Raw genomic sequence first — 21,543 nt, forward strand, 5'->3', positions numbered from 1 at the left:
GGTTTATGAATATAAAGCAAATGACCTCAGTTGCTGCTGGCAGTGGCATTCCAACCATGAAAAAAAACAGTCTGAGAGGAAGACACAGATTGAGGCAAAGAAATGAAACATAGGGTGAAAGGCAGCAGGTGCCCTGATCACAAGGTGCCTGGGCTCTCCCGGCCTGGGACGTCTGAAACAAAGTTTCCTTGTTGTTGAAGCCACTCTGAATCCATATCCATTACTATAATTTAAAGCATGCTGAGTAACACAAGCTATCAACCATGAGCTGCAGAATTTCTTAGAGCCTGAAATACACACACAGATTGTAAATTTCTAAGATAAATCCTATAGTGTGTGCATTTCCCACAGTCCTAGGATTTTTTTCTCACAGAACAAAACTTGATAAAGAATGAAAATGGCATTCCTCTGTCCATGTATTCACAAATATAGTCTGGCCTGTGCTGAGGAAGTCAGGGACCAGGAATTCACAGCAAGAACACAAGCAAGAAGAGCACTGTAATCACTAGGGGAAGAGACACAGACCATAATTAAGAATAAAATGATAAAGAAGACAAAGATGAATTATGATTCAGAGATAGATTCACCATAACTGGATACGCAGAGATGAAAAATGACTCCTTTGAATACCAGGAAACATGTTCTTTGGAGCACTGCTAAGTTCACAGATCTCCGGCAAACTGAGCAAGGTAGGGTCTTCAATGTCATTCAGTAATTAGGTCAACATCTGGGTGTGCTCAATGGCCATCACCTTTTCCTGGTCCTCTGCACAAAAGACTCTGATTTTCCTTTGAGAACTGCCGCTCCCCCACTGCAGTCTTTGTGGACATGCAATCCAGAGAGCTTCCTACCCTTTCATTGTCCCAAAGGGATGGTCAGGCAGATGACCCAAACTAAACCAGTAAGACTCTCCTCTGTGACAGAATCACCCGGGGGGGGCCCAATGAGAGTGAACCCTTGCGCAGGTGGCCTCTGAAGAGGCTGTCCTGCCCCCTTGCAGCAGGGCACTACCTGGTCGCTCCTTTGCTGTTGTGAGCCACCCCATCCTTCCCAAATCTACTTTTGGCTTAGATTAGCCAGAGTCTATTTCTGCTACTACAGCCTAACCCCTAACCAGTCATGGGGAACCACTAGCCCTCAACTCCAAGTCATATAGACCAAGTCTCGAAGTGTTACATGTCTTGAAACTTAACGACCTTACAAGACTATTATCATACCACTTTCTAGTGGCAGACTATTTCATTCTACCTATAAAATGACATTGGACATCAGTGCTTCCCAGAGCATGAAGACAAGTTTCGCATGTTTGAAACCAAGGCTTGAGAAAATTTCAAACATGTTTCTGTTTAGACCTGTCAGGGTTCCAAACTTAGAACGTCATTATAAGAAATTCCAGCTACACAAAAATGAACAAGTAGGACTATACGAAGCTGAAAAGCTTCTGTACAGCAAAGGACACCACCAATAGAACAAAAAGGCATCCTACAGTGTGGGAGAATATATTCATAAATGACAGATCCGATAAAGGGTTGACATCCAAAATATATAAAGAGCTCACACACCTCAACAAACAAAAAGCAAATAATCCAATTAAAAAATGGGCAGAGGAACTGAACAGACAGTTCTCCAAAGAAGAAATTCAGATGGCCAACAGGCACATGAAAAGATGCTCCACATCACTAGTCATCAGAGAAATGCAAATTAAAACCACAATGAGATATCACCTCACACCAGTAAGGATGGCTGCCATCCAAAAGACAAACAACAACAAATGTTGGCGAGGCTGTGGAGAAAGGGGAACCCTCCTACACTGCTGGTGGGAATGTAAATTAGTTCAACCATTGTGGAAAGCAGTATGGAGGTTCCTCAAAAAACTAAAAATAGAAATGCCATTTGACCCAGGAATCCCATTCCTAGGAATTTACCCTAAGAATGCAGGAGCCCAGTTTGAAAAAGACAGATGCACCCCTATGTTTATCGCAGCACTATTTACAGTAGCCAAGAAATGGAAGTAACCTAAGTGTCCATCAGTAGATGAATGGATAAAAAAGATGTGGTACATATACACAATGGAATATTATTCAGCCATAAGAAGAAAACAAATCCTACCATTTGCAACAACATGGATGGAGCTAGAGGGTATTATGCTCAGTGAAATATGCCAGGCAGAGAAAGACAAGTACCCAATGATTTCACTCATATGTGGAGTATAAGAACAAAGAAAGAAACTGAAGGAGCAGAACAGCAGCAGACTCACAGAACCCAAGAATGGACTAACGGTTACCAAAGGGAAAGGTACTGAGGAGGATGAGTGGGAAGGGAGGGATAAGGAGGGGGAAAAGAGAAAGGGGGCATTATGATTAGCATGTATAATGTGGTGGGGGGCACAGGGAGGGCTGTGCAACACAGAGAAGACAAGTAGTGATTCTACAGTATCTTACTATGCTGATGGACAGTGACTGTAATGGGGTATGTGTGGGGGACTTGGTGATGGGGGGAGTCTAGTAAACATAATTTTCCTCATGTAATTGTAGATTAATGATACCAAAAGAAAAAAAGAAATTCCAGCTACATTTTACCTTTGCCCCTTTTGTTTTGAATCCTGGGATGTTTTTTTCTTTTTTCTTTCTTCTAAATATAAAAATACATATTTATTTTAAAGAATTTGGAAATTTTAAAAAAAGTACAAGGAGCAAGAAATCCAATCACTCATAATCCTGCTCAGAGAAAATACCACATGCTGAACCTTCCAGTCTTTCCTGATTTCCTTCCAGTCTTTTCTATGCAATTTTTTAAATACTGTATAATTGCTACGCTGTGTGCCCTTCTGTATCCTGTTTTCTTATGTTAAACATTTCTCTCAAGCCCTTACTTTTTTTTAATGTTATAAAAACACTAAGATCATTACAATTGTATAGATGTGTCACAATTAATCATTTCACTAATCTTAGACATTTAAAATTTTCCACTTTTTCCCCTACTGCCGGTCATTAAAGTGTAGTGATAATGAACACCAGTATCAGAGCCAGCAGGTCTGGGAGCAAATCTCAACTACCTTCCTTAACTGCTTGATCAGCAGCAGCAAAGCACTCAACTGCTCTGAGATTCAGTAGAAAATGCAGGGAACTCCAGAACCTACTTTCAAGTTGTGAGGCTTAAACAGGAATGTCGGAAAAGTACCGCAAGAGTCTCTGTCACAGGACACACACAAGAGCAGCTACACCAAGGAAGCAAGTGTGCACGTAGGTCTCCAGTCACAGAATGCACAGGGGGAAACAGAGACAGCTTTTCCTATTCCTTATTTGTTAAGGTCTCTTTTCTGTTTGGCTAATATGTTATGTATAGGTCTGCAGGGGCTTTCGCAGATATAGAAACTGTTTTCTTTCAACATAGAGCTAAAAACAGTACTTTCAGAGGGCACTCTCTTAACCCTCTCTGGTGAAACCGCAATAAGGAGACAAAGTGAAGAATTTTCTATTGACAGAAATTTCACTGTATGTTCTTTGTGGTTAAGGCAAAATACAAGATACTCTATTACCTTAAATGAATGTGACATTCTTACTTTTATTCAAGGAAAGAGAAGTTCATTAGCATGTTCAAAACCACCTCCTTGGAAGTAACCAGGGGACCCTAAGGCTGCAGACACCCACAGACCAGGCAAACCATCTGCCTGTGCTTGACCTACTGAGGTCCCAGCTCAAATCTGGCTCTGCCCCTGGCTTGGTCTGCTGCATCTAGCCTCCATTCCCCATCTGTACAGTGGGGCTATAAAGAGCACCCAATTCATATAGATGCTGCAATGAGCCAATGAAAGTAATGCCCAGTTCTAGGCTACAGGTTACATAGCTGTGGCTTTTGTGGATCTTTTTCTAGATCCCAGGAAGGATTGCTTTTCCCTGCCCCTTTGAGGTGAGGTGTGGCCCAGGTGATCTGCTTTGGCCAATGAAATGTGAGGAGAAGTGACGCATCTCCCTTCAGAAGAAACACTAGGAGTCAGGGCATGATTCACCCCATCCTCATTTACGGCCTCTGCCATCACAGGTGGACTTGTGGAACACAGCCATGTAGCCTGGCCCCTCAAAGGGATACTCCCAGCCCTTACTGGCCAGTGCTGTAAGATCTGGAGGGATTCTGTCCTGGCAGGACAACCTAGACCATCCTGAATATTCCAATAAGTATTAGTCACAATGGGTACTAACCGGATGAGGCCTTCAGTACTATTGGTACCTCAAGATATTTCATACTCACCACTAAACAGAAAAACGGCTTGATTTGGGAAGATAAGACAAAGGAGTAGCTATTTCAAGCTGTAATTTTCAGGTACTAAGGACTATAAATAAGATCAAAATGAATGCCTCATGTCAAAGAGACTTTTGGCACAGCAAGGGATAGTGCTAAGAACTGTAATTCATTGAGTGCTTGATATTTTCCAGGGCTTATGCTAAGGATATTATAAGTATTATCTTATTTAACCCTGGCAGTGATCCCATAGAGTGGGTGTTATTTCAATGTGGTAGGATGAGAATTTCTGTTCTCATTATTCCTTTTCCCACTGTAGGAAAGGCTTTTTTTTTTGAACACATCAAAAACTAATTTTTACATGAGAGAGTGGCTATCAGCAAGAGAAAAGAATGTTATCCTAAAGATGCTCCTCTCTGAAGGATCTTACTGATCCTCTGGGGAGCTCTGAGATTCTACAGCTACCTTCCCTTGGTGAAGGCAAAGAACGACCGTCTCATAGCTGCAGAGCAGAGAAGGGAAGGCAGAGGGTGAGCAGGAATGAGAAGGATACCAAAGATGTAACAGGAGAAGAGCGAGAGAATATTGGAGCTACTCACCTGTGGTAGAGGCTCCTGTCTCCGGTCATACACAGGGGAGCTTTGTGACTAGTTCCAGCCAGTGACATACAAGCAGAGGCGGCATTTGTAAATTTTAGGCCCAGGCATGTAAAAGCCGGTGTGCCATCTCCGCTGAAAGCCACACTTGAGATTGGGCAGGGAGGCAGGGAAGACGGATGCAGCCTGGGTCCCTGAATTACACTCGGAGGAGAGCTGCTCCTAAGAGTCCCCTGACTCACATCACATTTCACATGAGCTTAAACTAAACGTTTGCTGGGTTTAGCCACTGAGGTTCCACAGCTCATACATCACCACAGCCTAACCTCTCCTAACATGACTTGGAAGACAAAAGATTAGGAAGAAAACAAAATAGGCCCAAAGAAATCAGGAGGAAAGAATCTAAACATTTTAAATAGCAGAATTTACTGCAAGGAAAAGGATACACTGATTGAGAGCTAATGAGAAAGAAATTTTCAAAAAATAGACTGAACTTAAGAAATGATTATACGGGAGTGGAGGCAGGGGGCTGGGAACCAAACCCTCTGCCAAACCCTCGTTAATAAAAAAGAGAGAGAGAAATGCAAATGAGGATAAAGGAGATACAACTGTATACTCAGAAAAAAATTCTATTAAATTTTAAAATTGTAATGAAGTGAATGCTCTTCTATAAAGTATGTTACTAAAAAGGACTTGGGAAAAAGTAGAAAACATAAATAGTCCAATGACCGCTAGAGAAATTGGGAAATCTGTCAAGGAACTATCTCCAAAAAACTTTGTCCTGGAAAAATTTTTTCCAGTTTTCAAAGAACAAGGAATTCCTTACCTCAGCATTGTATAAAAAGTGAAGGAAGTAGAGAACTCATTTTACAATGTTATCAAAATTTGACAGGTTTAGCAAAAGAAAAACATTTAGATGCTCTGAAGCCGAATGTATAATTTATGAACACTAAATGCTGAAGTCCTAAATAAAACAAAAAATTAAATCTAGCAGTATATAAAAAAATATTAACATAATCAAATAAGATTGATTAAAGGAAGGCAAGGAGAGCTCAATATTAGAAAATCTATCAAGGTTCAAGCTCATAAAACAAAAACTCCTCATGGGAACACTATCATTGGTTTATCCCCAGCACAGAAAACAGTGTCTGGAATGTAGCAAGTGCTCAATAAATATTTATGGCATAAATTGTTAAGTGAGTATATTAATAAATTAAAGGATAAAACAATCTGATATCTTTAAAGACCATGATAATATAGTTAATCAAATTTAACTTTGGTGCCAAAGAAAAACTCAAACTAAGATAATAAAATTATGCAATAGATAACATGATTAAAACTCAGAGTCTCGCAAACCAGTCACTATGCTTTCCCATGGATGATAGTAAGAACAAATGGAAGCCCGCATATTACCAGAATATTTTAACACTGGTTTACAAGCCCTAGACCATGCAATTAATAAGAAAATAAGTATAACTACTGGAGAGAGAGAAACAAAATTATTATTTGCAGAAAATATTATTGTCTCCCTGGAAAATTAAAGAGACTCAATTATTTTGAAAGTACTTAAAAATAATGAGTTTTGGAAGTGAATGTTAGGGTAGTTATATAAAAAATAACTTTCTTGCATTGCAGCAATAAAGAGCAAGAAAATAGAACTTCAATAAAGATTCAATCATTCAGGCTACAGTAAGGACAATGACAAATTACCCAAAAACCAAAGCAAACATGAACAGGACCTAATGTACAAAAACTACTTTATGAGATCATAAACAGACCTGAATAAACTTACCATATTTCCAGGGGTGGGGGGAAGAATTCTCTTCATGCTCAGTATTGTAAAATTGTCCATTTTCCCCATCTTATTATGGTTTATACATTTTAAAAAATACTGAGGAAGAGTAAGTAGATGAGCAAAGCCAAGAAAATGCAACCAACGCCCTCTTCTAAGAGAGCAGTTTGTAGATTAGCTGCGGTTAAAGCACCGCAAGATCCTCCGGCAAGGCTGTGGAGTTGCACCTGCCAAGGTGAGGAGTTGCCCTGGATGAAGCTGGGATGCGGGCCCAGACCAACGCCACTGTGCCTCCCAACCTAAGCATGCACAGCGCTAAGCCTCCAGAGCTCACCTGGGCAGCTGAGCCCACCACTGGGTCCCACCAACTACCAGGACAAGAGACTAAACTAGAAATCCTAGAAACAGATACAAGTGGACAAAATCTTTTAGAACATGATAATGATGACATTTCAGTACAGCTGGTATGAATTACATTATCCAGTTTGATAGGGAGGAAAAAAGCAGGTTGCAAAAAAATAATATACACAGTATGGTCTCTATCCCTTTTTAAAGAACATATATATGCCTATTAAAAACTTGTAAGACTCTATCCAAAATATTAATTGTGGTCTCCAGGTAATGAGATGATTGGTGATTTTTTTTTCCTTTTTGCCTATCTGTAAGTTTATAACTTTCCACAATAAACAAATATCACTTATGTAACAAAAAAGAAAGTTAAAAAAAGTAAATTGAATTCTGTGGGAAAATAAACATTTACTCTAAAAATAAACTCAAAACTTGGAAAATGAAAGCAAAAACATCTGCTTCCTGGACAGAAAGGATAGTTTTAAATTGCTAGACAGCCATGTGCTTACCGAAGGCAGTAGGGCGCAGGTGCCAGCGTACTCAGATGCCCTGTGCCCACAGGAGAGCCCTTACTCTCCGCTATGAATTCAACTAATTCAACACAGAACTGACGCATAATTTTCATTATTTGCTGTCATAATCAACATAGTATTTAGAATAAACTGTTCCTGATTATTAAGAAGAGGGCTGCTTACTAATCTCTAAAAGGAACAACCATAAATAAAGTTACTGTTTTATTCATATGGTTACTGACTCACTTTTTCTAGAGAAAAAAAGAAAAAAAGATCCTTATCACCCATCATGATTATTGATCAGTTTCTTTGGTGGGGCAAAATGGGAAGGGAAGTCATTAATTGCTACAGGAGAGAATGGCTCCCTCACCATGACTTGCAGGTCTGAGACAACAGAATTCTGCAGGAAAGCCAGAATTCTGCAGGAAAAACAGAATTCTGAGAGCAGCCTAGCAGAAGGCTGCAACCGGGCAGATCTGCACAGTAAGGAGCTTAGAAGACACTAGCAAAGAATATTCTCTCCAGATTTGCTACCCTATTCATCAACTGGTGAGTACATTCTGTTATCTCTCACATATATACACCACAGCAGGTGGCAAGCCATGGGCTTCCATAAAACTCTAATGAAAAACTTCACTCTGAGACCTAAAAATGTTTTCAGTGCTCCTTGGGGGCAGGTTTGGGTCCACTCAGCCCTTCCAGGTCAACAGGAAGATCTGGCAGGGACTGTATTGGTTGGACAGGTCCAACTCGCAGGGGAATATTAGGTGGGTATAAAGCAGTCTGAAGACTAATTTAGAACCAGTTCCAACTTTTCCTGATGTTCTATGGATCGGGTCGCGGCTCTCAGGAGGCCTGCTGATGGGCACGGCAGTGTCTCAGAGAAGCCTTCAAGGAAAGATCTTCCCTGGCTTCACAGCTTTGGCCTGAGCAAAACCACCGCAGACCCCGCGGTCCTAGAGGTTGCTGTGTCCTTGGCATTGGTACCCCTGGCTGCTGAGAGCTGCCCAGCAGTGACAATGCTCAGCCAAGCTCTGCTCCGGAAGCCGAGCCCACTCAGGGTTGCATGCTGAGCAGTCTAGGAGTGGAAAACACAGCTCTGTAGACAAAAGTTTGTCTTCCATTCCCCAGCAGAGAACCTCCAAGACCAAATACTCCAACCCACTAGGGTTGATGCTGAATGCCCACACCTCACTCCCACACTTTCATAGCTCCTTGCCTGTTAGACTCCTTGAACCTCACCCGTTTTCATGCAAAGCACAGAGCCCATTTATAGCCTCTCCTGGGCAGTGGCTGCTGAAATCTAAGAGGCCCTTTACACTGAAGAGACTGATATTTTTAGAGGACTGAGTGGGCAGGAAAAGGAAAACGAAAATGAACTTCATCAACCATTTGTTGAGCACTTGGTGTAAGCCGGGCCCCCTCTAATCTCTTCAGAGTCCACTGAGGTGGGAGCTACTGTGAACCCCACTGTGCAGGCTGAATAAAACACCCTCCTCATCAGATCAAGGTGCCAGTTCAACTTTTATGTTCTCTTCCACTTAGCAGGTCTCTAAATTTCAGCTCAGGGCTTTCTTCCACCCAACACAAACCAAATGCCACTCCCAGGAAAAAAATACACCATGCCTTTCAGGGTGATTCTCACCCCAGCAACCAACAGACTCCCTTGAAGGTAAACACAGCATCATCCATCAAGCATGAGCTAATTCCTCCCATTAATCCTGCTCTATCCTTCCAAAGCCCAGCAGAGCAGCTGTACTCACTCCTCTGAACATCCCTTCCCATCACAAAATGAGTGAGGTAAAGTTCAAGAGCCTCTCCCACCTTGAAACTACCTTGCACAACATACCCATCTGTAGTGCACGGATCTTTTGCTGACTTACTCATTCAGTTGCCAAAGAATTCCAGAGAACCTACCATGTGCCAGGATTTAGGGCAGCTGTCCCTGCCCACAAGAACTTCAGGTCTAGTGGATAAGACAAATGAGAAAAGTTGAAAATTGTAATATAACACTATAGTATGCCTTTAGAATACAGATTCCAAGAAAACAGGATTTTGTGTACTCTGTACTGTAATATTCCCTGAACCAGAGCAGTGCCTGGCATAGAGCAGCATCTAATATTTACTGAATGAATAAATCAATGAACAAATGAATGAGTACATGCCATCAGGCATATAGCCCAGTAACAGTTATAACATTTGTCCAAAGATACTTGTAGCTACAAGTAAGCATTTCCTAGTGCTGAGCATTGTTTAAGTCCTTTTCAGGGGCAAGTTCATGTCATCATTACCACAATCACCATATTATCTGAGTGCAAACCTTATTTTCCCCATTTTGCAGAAGAGGAAACTAATGTGCAAACTAACGTTAGGCTCAAGAGTTCACAGTAAGTAAGCAGCAAACCAGATCTGTCCCAATGGAAAGCCTGCACTGCTCCAAACCACTGGGCCACAGAGGCCCTGCTTGAGGTGACGGGGAATGCAAGGATGGCATGACATGAAGGGACAGAGGGGCAAGTTCAAAACAGAAGGTTTGTGTTCAAAGACCAGAGAAGCAGACCAACGAGAAGATAAAACTTTTCCCAGGTAAATGCAGTGGATTTTATAAACTCTTCCCACAGTTGCTGACACCCTATCCACTCTTATGGCAGCACTTCAAGAGACAATACTAGGATGTAATTCCATGAAGTACATTTAAGCAAGGCAAGTCCTACATTGTTAAAGTGATCAGATCCAATCCTGAGAATTTTATACTCAGGAGAACTCCAGAACCTGCATTTATGAAAGGCGAGCTGAGTGAAGAGCCATGAGACAGAGCAACCCTCAAGCCTATCCCTTAGTCTTCCCTCAAAGATGCGAAAGCTGTCATTTCAGAGACAAGCAAGGGCAAGAATTCTGGAGGTTGCTAAACCAACTCTATAAAGGGACCTACCAATTCCACACCTCAATTCCAAATGTCCAGTCCTACTGTTTCTACTGATTCAAGAAATTAAGAAGCAATGTTAGGACCATGCCCCACTACATTCTCAGTAAGATAAAGGAAATGGTGCCTCTTATCTTTACCCGTGTGGAAGCTACAGCAAACTGTTTTAATCTTATCAATAAACATGAATTGAACATCAGTCACTGACAAGGCATTGTGCTACATACACTGACATACATCAGTACATTCTATGGGACACAGACAAGAAAAAAAGTGAAAATTAAGAGCATTAAGCGTGATGAGTGTTGTAACAAAATGAGCTTGGCATGTCTGGGGCAATGAAGGCCACTGTCGCAGGAACACATTCATTAGGAGCAGGTGAAACAGTGAGTATGGAAAGACAAAGAGGAATCAAGTCAGGTCTGGTCTTGTAGGACACTGGAAAGACGGGGACACTAAGTGCAGTGAGATGCCACCAGAGGCTTTTAAGAGCAAAGTAACATGAACTGATTTTTGCTTTAAAAGGTTTACTCTGAATGTCAAGAAAATGAGTGCATATTAGTGATACACAATAGAGGGCTGGCTCTCACTTTACCTAGTACATGACATACAGATGCCATCCAGTACAGAGACAGAATTCATCCACATGCCAGCATCCCCCAGAGTCCCCACAAACCAGTGGAGGTGACCAGCTGCTTGGACTTCCAAGAATATGCTCTCCAGTAAGAAAGACAACTTACTCTGAAACCCAATTTCCCCTCTCCCTTGGTTATTCCCTCCATGGATGAAAGTGAAAAAAAATGTTTTGTGCCCAAGGCTCATCAATCTTAAACTACTTCAAGACAAGTCCTGAGAAGAGATAGAGAGTTGTTTCAGGGGCACCAGGGAGGAAGCACAAATGTCTTGCTAACATTTTGATTCAAGCACTGAACTGAAACCCCAAGACCAGGCAAGAAGAGCAATCAGGGGCCTTGTGACCACTTAGCTGGTCTGCTGTGATTACTGATGACAGCCTGCAGGGCAATGCAGAAGTCAAGATATTAAACATGGGTCAGCCTGACTGTCATATGCCAAACACCAATACAGGAAAACACTATGTCAGTGCCCAACATATCAAAAGGCAGCCCACGTGAGGCTGTACCTGTGGCAATACCATCCATATGAGAAATCTGGGCTAATCTGACTCTGCTATTCATAAATTTTCCCTCATGTTGAAGCACATGTGTATGGGAAAGGAAACGAATGCAAGTCAATTTTAGATGTTGTTACTTGGAAACCATCTGGAGTCCCTGGAAGCATAAGAAGCCACAGCATCTCTTGCCCTCAAATGCCCATAGTAATTAAGTCAGATGCTTACATGGGAGTTTAGTGTCCTCTATTCCCCAGGGTGTCCCCACACCCACCCTACCAGATGCCAGTTCAGGCTCCACTTCCCACCCAAGAAAGGTATTTGGTTTCTTGATAAACCCAGTGGAGAGCCCTCGATGTGCTGAGCTTGCACTTGAACTGCACTCAAGGCTGGGTTCTCTCCTTGCCCCCTGCTTTAGAACTGAACACCTGAATTCCTTTGCCACAGCAGCAAAGGAAACCCCTCCGCAGGATTAAGTACCATGAAAAACCCCCCTTACCTAACAGTCCTGTGTTCTGAGCATGTCTAGCTTTGGAAGAGACCCACCAGAATCCTTATGTAACACTATTAAATGTTGGCACCCCGCAGAGCCGCTCCTGGAGACACTAGCCCAAACGTAGCCCATTTTCACAGTGATGACAGTGGGCTAGGTCCCGCAGCTTCCCAAGGGCCTGGCTCTTCCTGGCTGCGGGGCCTCTGTACCCCTCCCCTACCTGGCTGTGATCCTCTGCTTAGCTCATCTTCCAGAGGAGTTGGGCCTCCCTTTCTGCAGCCTCCCTCCCTCTACTAAAATCCTTCGGACCAAGCCCACAGCAGCGCCATTCCACCAGCACCTTCCCTGCCCCCGCTGCCCCCACCCCTTAAGCTCCTCTCTACACCACCTAACGCCTGACGAAACCCGGCCAGGAAAGAGATCCACAATCTCGTACAGTCATAGTCCCAGAAAACAAACACGGCAGGAGGGGCAGGCTCAGTTCTGCCAAGCCGACCAGGCCCGACATTCCCCCCGGGACCCTCCCTGAAGCCCGGAACTCGGCGCAGGGGAGGGAATCTTCGGAGAGCGACTGCGGTTCGGCTGCCCCGCTCCAGCACAATCAGAGCAGACACCTGTTTCCAGGAAGCTCTGCGGCCAGGGGAGAAGGGAGTCCCAGGGAAAGGCGGAGAGGACGAGGTGAAGGGGCAGCTGGGGACGCAGGTAAAGGATGCGTCACACTTTGCGCTTGGCAACCGGCGCCCGAGAGCAGCGGGCAGCGCGTGAGAAGGCGCGGGGGTCTGGAAGTTCAGAGAGGAGGGGTCGCGCCTGCGAGCGGCGCCCGAGGGAAGCCGGGGAAGGGGCGGCCGGGCTCCATCACCTGCGCGCACCGGGCTGCCAACGGGTGACCTACCTGCCCACAGTCTGGTTGGCCAGCTGGCGCATGCGATTGAACTGCTTCTTCATCGTGGCCCCGCTGCCGCGCTGGCCGGACGCTGGAGAAGGACGGAGCCGCCCGGAGCCCGCCGCCGCCTTACATGGCCCCGAGCGGAGCTTCCCGGGCGACAGCGGCGGCACTGCGGAGCCTCGGGAGCCGTCTGGCCCGCGCGCGGCTGCCTCCCGAGGGCACCGCCGCCTACTCCCCCGCCCGCCGCGGCGCCTGCTGCCGCATCCTCCTCGCGCGCGCCGCGCCGCCTTCCTAGGAACGCCCGGGGCCGCCCCCGGCGCCCGCCAGGTCCGCCAGGTCGCCCAGGCGGCCGGCCCCGTGCCCAGCCCAGCGCGGGACCCGGGAGTCTCCGCAGGCGGGCGGGCCAGCGGGCCGGGGGTCCCCGCTGCGCCTGTGCGGTCGACGCTCTGCATTCTGGGACTTGTAGTTCCGCGCCCGCTGCCCACCTTCCTCCGCCCAAAGTTTGCAGTGCAGGGGAGGGCTGCGGCGCTGGGGGCCTGGGCACTTTAGCATCCAGGAAGCGAAAGGTTTTTCTGCTTTGAAAATAACAAAGCGGAACCAAGGCATACAGCCTCAAATAAAAAGTGAGCATCTGTCTTTCATTGTATTTTAAGTGAAAGCAAGAAGCTGTTCTGAATTCACCGGAGGCAGGTGCTACAGTCGTTCATAAAACTGCCTAAGGCCACCTGATTATTGTCGAGGTGTACAGTTAACTTTGAGGCACAGGGTTTGATGGAGGAGATTTTGAACCAGGCATTGCATTCATCCCAGAAGTCTAATCCTTAACTTTGACGAAACCCAAAAGCCAAAATAGGATATAATAATCGTGGCATGGTGTCTATGGGCCCAATTTGACTGGGACAACTTTCTTGTATAGCATAGACTCCAGGCTCATACCTATTTCCATATCCCTTCCTCCTCCGGTCACCAAGGGGCATCAGCTGTGGCAAGCCTGGAGCATTCTACACAGCAGAGTGTCATTGGCGTTAATTGGCTCTTTGAAAAGGGGTTATCGCTTTCTGCATGCTCTATTCTAAGGAAGAGATGGATGATTGCAATTAGCTCTTTTATCTTTATCAGGTCAGAGCAGTACTTCAGGGTGGTAGGGGCTTTGGATTAAATAGATATGAGCTTATATGTTAGTATTCTAAATACCAATTACATAACCTTAGGAGAAAACAGCATAACCTCTCTAAGCCTCAATTTCCTTATCTCTAATAGGAAAATAGTACTGCCCAATAGATAGGAAATCTGGAAAACTATTTGTTAAATTATCAGTAGAATTAGTAATCTGATAAATGAAAGAACTTTTTTGAAATGGCGTATTTTGCATATGTTGATTATAGCTGCAAGATGTCCTAAATATGGTTCTAAGTATCTTGCTGGCCAGCTGAACAAAAGATGGTTTGAGGCATGTCTTGCCTGAATGAACATGAAATCTTTAATTAATTGTGAATTTAGCCTCTGCTTATTAGGTCAGGCAGCTTTAGCCAATTAATAGGGGAAGGCATTATTTGCTCTAACCAACTACACTATGCCTATAAATGTCAATGTAATTTTTATACAGACTGAAATTATTGCCATTTTGAGATCTTGTTAAAACCAAGCAACAGCACGGTTTTTATAAATGTAAATAATAGTGAGGCACTAAGGGCACTGTATGACTTTTAGCAACCCCATCTCTGGTAACGCCTAGAACTGCCCTGTCTGATATAGTAGCCACCAGCCACATGTGGCTATTGAAATTCAAAATAGTGAAAGTTAAATAAAATTTACAATGCAGTCCCTCAGTCATCCTAGCCACATTTTAAGTGTTTTATGGCTAGGGGCTCCTGTACTGCCCAGCACAGATACAGAACATTCCTGTCATCTCAGAAAGTCTTATGGACATCACTAGTTCTAGAGAACCCTGCTAGCCCACCCAATATCATGCCAGCCTCGGGTTCAGTCCTGGGATATTTCCGTTCTAATAGGGAAATATCTGCTTCTCCACAAAAGACAGCTTACCCTGCCAGAGTGGGATCCAATGATGGTTTCTTCAAGACTTCCTGGTTTCCTGTGAGCTTTTCCTTCATTCAGGAGGCAGCTGTTCCTTTTTCTGCCTCCTTACCCCAGAGAAGGGATGACAGTGCAGAAAACAAGAACAGGGTGTCAAGTCTACTGTTTTGATCTTTCAAAACAGGCTTTAGAAACACATGTGATAGAATAAAGATTTTTCAAGAAAAGGGTTTTGAGTTTCAAGATGGGCTTTGGAACTTTGTCTAGGAGGTAACTAGTAGAATTCTATATAAAGAACAGGCTGTGGGGTATTGAAGATGACAATAGGGGGAAAGAGGGAGAGGAAAAATAGATGATGAATGTGCAGATTTCACAACTGTTCAAAAATATCCCTGCCTATACCTCTGGGACGGAGTGCTACTTTACCTTCCCACTGAGGTCAAGATTGAACATGTGGTTTTCTTTGGACATAGATAATATGCACAGAGTGATTTATGCCATTTCCAGGCAGACATTTTAAGAAGCATTTTGTGATCCTGCCCCTTTATATTTTCAACTCTCAATGCTCAGCTACACCAGTCTTCCATAAGACCAGCAATGAGCTATTTGGGGGCTGCTGTGGATCAGAGTTGTGGCCATCCAGCCGGAGTGACAAATGAAGCTTGTTTTGCTGTAAGTTAAAGTTTAGGGGATTGTTTGTTACTGCAGCCTAATGAGTCTAAGATGACTACTACAGGGGGTGTCTTGGAGAAGGCCGTTTGGACTTGACTGTGTGACTGCTTTGGCCAATGGCACATGAGTGGAGGTGACTTGTGTCACCTCCACCCTATGCATTAAGAGGTTTTGTGTGCTTTCCTCCGGCCCTCTTTGCTCTGCCACCGCAAGAAGCCCCTTCCCCAGGTGGCTACTTATCTCTAACTTTGAGTTCTAGAACCTACACTGGTGAGCAGGCCTAATACAGACCACAGCTAAAATTAAAGGAGTAATTGATAAATTCACCTCTGGACTGATTATTTTAAAAGAGACATAAAATGAATAGATCTAAGAAGAGGGACAAAGAAGAAAAACTGAAACACACAACTTTTGGAATGAGAAAAAAGGATTTAATCACAGATGCAAAAAAAAAACCTATAAGGATATTCTTGCAATTTTATGTTTACTTATTTTAAAATAAGCTCTTTTTTCCTTAGGAAAATATAAATTGCTACAGATATTTCAAAAATAGGTAGCAAAAATGAGTAGACCAAGAACACTGAAGACACTGGGAAGGTTGTCACAGAACAGTACTCCCCAAAATAGTCAGGCTCAGAGAGTTTCACAGAGAGTGCTTTCAAAGATTCCAGGAGCAGGTAATTCCTCTGCTATTTAAAGTGTCCCAGAGAGCAGAAATAAAATGAAGGCAACCTAATTCATTTTCTGAAAATGGCCCAACCCTGTTACGAAACCTGAGGAAGATAGTACAAACACAAAAGCAGCAAATCAGTATCACTTATAAGAACAGATATAAGAATTATCAATAAAATTAATTCTCTAATAAAATGTCAGTGAATAAAATTTAGCAGTATATGTGTTTATGTATAAATGCATATACAGTTTAATACTATCTATTGAAGAATAAATAATTCAGATTAAGTTAAGAAACAAAAACCATCCATGTTCTTACTAAGATAAAGTTATGAATTTATAAATATATTTCAAAGGTGGGATCACATTGTTAGGCCAACATGTTCTTTCCTGTCTTCTGTTATCTAAAAATGTCTATAATTAACATGTTGGTGATTAAAACTTTGCACATACACTTATTTTCTTATTTCAAAATTAAACAGTTAGGATTTCTGCATCAATATGTGCTATGTTTTCAAGCTTATTGTATTGCCAAATTATCCTCTAGATAAAAAATGGAAACATTCTGCAGGCCTACCCACCATTCATAAATGTTCCATCTTCCCCACACCCTGACCTACACTGAATATTTTAATAATCTTGCCAGATGAATAGATGAAAAATAGCATTATTTCTGTTTTAATTTGCATTTTTCTTTTCTATCACATTTAACATTTTGCCCATATGTTTAATGGCTATTAGTATTTCCTCTTTGGCTAATTACTTGTTTCTTCATGTCCTCTGCCCATTCTTCTCTTACAGGGCTTACATTTTCTTATTGGTTCTTAAAGGCTCTTTAGCTATATAAATTATATTAATGCTATCATCTCCTTTGGAAAATGTTTCTTCTAGTTTGGCCTTTCTCATTTAAAATCTCTAATGTTTATTTTTGTCTTCCAGGAATTTTACATTTTTAATGTGTGTCACATCCATCGATATTTTCCTTTATGTTTTATGCCTTCGGTTTAATGCTTAGAAAATCAGCCCTGTCCTCAAAGGAAATATTCAACTGTATTTTCATCTTAACTTTGTAGATGTCAATTCTCTTTATTTATAGTAAAATTTAAATTCAACATTCAAAATGTTAATGAAAGCCAGTAGTTTTGACTCATTTCTTCCTCCAATATCATTTTGAAATAACTCATCAAATGTAATAAGGAAATCCTATGTCACTCGTGGAAAAGAGAAAGGTGCCACTCACCATCTTGGCAGAAAATGGAACAGGTGATTTCTGAGTGAGGGGAGCCCTAGGGGGGCAGAATTTACTATGTGTGGTAACCTCTGTGGGGAAATTAAATGGAGACACACACCCTCTGACAGACCACCTCCTCCATCATCTCAGCCACCAAATCTGGGCTAACCAGATCTCTCCAATTGTGAATGAACAAACAGAAAAATGACTTGGCTGTTGAATACACTAAAGATGATGGCTATGACGATGGTGAAGATAATAATAATAAACCATATGGCTAAGTACTACCATAAGTATTTCAACAGGCATTACCTTATTTAATCCTTGAAAGAACTCTGGGATGAGGGTTTGTTATACCCATCAAATAAATCAAAGCTCAGAGGGTTTGACTGAATAGACATGAAGTGTCCTAACTGGGATTCAAACCCAGGTTTTTCTAGTTCAAATATCTGTGCTTTTATTACAGGTTATTACCTCCACAAATCTGAGAATTCAGAGAAATGTCCTCCAGCAAAAAAAAAGTTAAGCAGGAAGTAAGGGAAATATATTTTTAAAGTCTAATTTGTATTCTTGGTGAGAACTGAGAGAACATTGCTTTAATATGACAGGAGCTAGTTGCCATGAAAAAGAGCCATATTAAACAAAAAAGAGTTCTTGGATAAAAGACACATGAGTCCCAAACTAATGAAACTCAGTAGAGGCAAGAAATAGCAGATTTGGCATTGCCCAAAATGGAATTGGTGCCTTAGAAGATGGGCTGGAAGAATGCTCTCAAAATTCAGAGAAAAAAGTAGGTAATTCAAAGAAATAAAGGGAAAAGGTAAAAAGACATGAATTTTTTTTGGAGCATTCAAAAAATATGCAATACAATTTTCAGAGCAGGTGATGAAGCATAAATCAGCATAAAAATTCCAGAAAAACATTTTCAGAACTTAAGAAAGGCCCATGTCAAAATTAAAATAATTCACCATGTGCCATAAAATATTCTGGTCAGGGGTAGAGGGGTGGGTGGCCCATAGACTTTACCTTGGTAAAACTTCTGAATTTCAAAGATAAATCCAGTATTGTATATTTGAAAGTTGTGAAAGGAGTAGATCTTAAAAGTTCTCGTCACTGGGAAAAAATTGCAATTATGTATGGGATGGATGTTAACTAGACTTACTGTAGTGAATATTTTGCAATATGTATGTATATCAAATCATTATGTTGTACCCAAAACTAATATAATGTTTATACCAATTATATCTCAATTTTAAAAAACAAACAATAACAACAAAATGGGTTACAAATGAATATAAGTACTATTCCAAGAAAAGAAGTTTGTCTTTGAAGAGAAGAGAAGCTGATTTGTCTCCTGCTTTGTACCTGTAATACTTATTGCCTATAAAATTTGAAGCCACATTTGCAAAGCTGCAATGGAAATAGGTTGTAATTCAAGTGCAGCTCAAGTCTACACCTGGTCTACCATTCACAGACAAGAGTAAAAGAAAGTAATTTTTAAACATGTAATAACTGGAAAGGTTTATCAACAACCCATTCTCTAAAAAAAAAAAAGAATGCTTCCCAAAAGAAATAAAAAAGCAAAATAAAGAACAAGAGATAAAATTTCTAGATGACTTTGGGATAAACAATGATTTTTCAAAACATGACACCAAAAACTTTCACCTTAAAAGAAATATTGATAAGTTGGACCTCTTAACCATTAAGGACTTTGATTTATCAGATGACACCATTAAGACAACGAAAAATCCTCAGAATGAGAAATGTTATTTGCAATACATGTAACAGTTAAAGGATTTGACTCCTAAAATAGATAAAGACTTCAATAATTCAATAGAACAAAGGCAGAAAACCTTAAAGAAAATGGGTGAGAGACTGGAACAGGCACTGTCCCATAGAGATGAATCCTAATGGCCAAAGAAGCCATGAAAAAGAGTTCAGTCTCACTCATCCAATATATGCCAATTGATATTATAATGAAATACCACCACACACCCACAGTATGGCTCAAACTGAAAATGACTGGCAAAATCAAGTGTTGTTGAGGATTTAGAGCAAATGGAACTCATATATTTTGGTGGGAGGGAAATCAGTATCAGTGCTTCAGAAAACATTTTGTTATCAGTTAAGGCTTAACACTATGCGTACTCCAAGACTCAGCAATTTCACATGTTCCACAGAAATGTGTACATGTTTGCAAAAAAAGGCATGTGCTAGAATGTTTGTATCAGCAACATTTTTAATACTCAAAAATTGAAAAAATTGACATGTCCACCAACAGGAGAGATGATAGATGATAAACAAAAGGTGATATGTTCATATAATGAAATACTATTCTGCAAGGAAAATGGATACATTACGGCTACTGTGTCCAGCAATGGGTGAAAAAGTGGATGAATCTCAGAAACAAGGCTGAGCAGAAGAAAACCAGATTCAGAAGAATGAATACTATGTGATTTACTTTACATAAAATTCAAAAACAGACAAAAACAAATCAATAGTAATAGAAGTCAGGATTGTGGGTACCCGTGTAGGGGAGGGAGGGATGCTAGGAAAAGACAGCAAGCGGCTGTGTAAACCCTTGCCATTTTGATGTGTAACAGAAACAGAGGACTTAAGTCCTGCCCTGGGCTTTGAAAAGTAGCAAGAACACAGGATTTAGTACGCCATTCTAGAGGGCCACTGTCTTGCCAATGGGTTTCAGCCCTGGGAAAGTTTGCTATGGATTTAGTGTGACCAAAGAAAATGACAGCAAAATGTTCTCAGGGTGAAAGGGTTACACCCAACTTTATTCTCACAGGTGGCAGGTCAGTCACTAAAATCCCATTCACTCAGAGCGAGTCTGCACGCAGCAAGCCAGTCTCTGCCTCTGGGCCTCTCAGCCCACACAGCCGTCCTCTGGGCCTCTGTCCTTGGCACTGCCACCACTCCAGCCTCTGCTCTGCTCTCCTGCAGCCTTGCAGCCCTGCCACCATGTTGTGCCCAGAGCACTGGGAGGAGCTCTTTATATAGAGTCAACAGCCATGTATTGCCCACAGGTGTGCAGTGAGCTAGTCAACCAGGGCCAGGTGAGAATCTTGGCCACAGGAGCTCTTATTTTATCTACAACCACATTACTCAAAGATCAATAGTTCCTCACCTCAGAGGAATCCAAGTTGACTTTGGCCTGGAGAACTCTTGTCTTAGCATGAAATCAAGGGAGCAAGACTACACCTTCTGAGGAAGCCCTTATGCTGCTAGCAGTAATAAGTGGAAAGTCCCTGGACTTCCCTCCCAGCAAATATGGCACCAGTTCCCTGGCCTGGAGGCCAGGAGGCACCGAAGCCCATCTCAAAACAACCCTTCCTTATTGGCATAGGATTCTCTCATCTCAAAGAATGTACATTTTTTACAACAGACAATTCTCTCCATTTCCCAAAGGCAAATCAACCTCAGTACCATTGTCTCCTACCTTCTCGCGTGTGTATACCATCTAATTCTCATTAGCTGTTAAATTAGCACAAGTGCCTCTCCTCTTGAAAGTCAGTCCTTTAAATTTTAGACTCTGCAGTGGTCTTGTGTGTTTTCTTCCCCACACTGCTGCACTTCATGAGAGGCATGCCCGGGTTCCTCACCGTCCTCTTCTCTTCTCACTCCACACCTTCCCATGGTCTCAGTTATCTTCTGTAGGCTGACTACTCCCACATCCAAATCTCTATGCAAAGCCACTCTGAGTTCTAGACCTCTCTAGTGAACACTTTTGACGCGAGCATCCCACAGACACTCGACACTCAAAAATCAAGTTCAAAATTGAATGTATTGAGTAGCTATTCCTCATTCTTGTCTTTTGCCTCTGTGAATGGAATTAATGTACACTCAGCATCCAGCTTTACCTCCTAGATACAAATCTTCTCTCTCTTTCACCATCCACATCCATTCACCACATCCCAGACTCTCCATTCTATTAATGTTTCATATCATCCTGCATCTCTCCATTTCCACCACTACATTCTTAGTAGTTATCATCTGCCTGT

General features: G+C 42.2%; 1 protein-coding gene across 4 annotated transcripts in view; it reads right to left on the bottom strand.

The window, feature by feature from the left end:
* ARHGAP44 (Rho GTPase activating protein 44) overlaps positions 1-13,343 on the bottom strand; it is a 200,395-nt gene extending 187,052 nt beyond the window's left edge. For all 4 annotated transcript variants that reach the window (XM_036920695.2, XM_036920691.2, XM_036920690.2 and 1 more), the window contains exon 1: positions 12,925-13,343. In XM_036920695.2, the coding sequence (XP_036776590.2) occupies positions 12,925-12,977 (53 nt within the window). In that variant the 5' untranslated portion in view covers positions 12,978-13,343. The remainder of the gene's footprint in view (positions 1-12,924) is intronic.
* Positions 13,344-21,543: the final 8,200 nt, after the last annotated feature.

The sequence above is a fragment of the Manis pentadactyla genome, chromosome 4, assembly GCF_030020395.1.
Source record: "Manis pentadactyla isolate mManPen7 chromosome 4, mManPen7.hap1, whole genome shotgun sequence".
NCBI classification, from domain to species: domain Eukaryota; kingdom Metazoa; phylum Chordata; class Mammalia; order Pholidota; family Manidae; genus Manis; species Manis pentadactyla.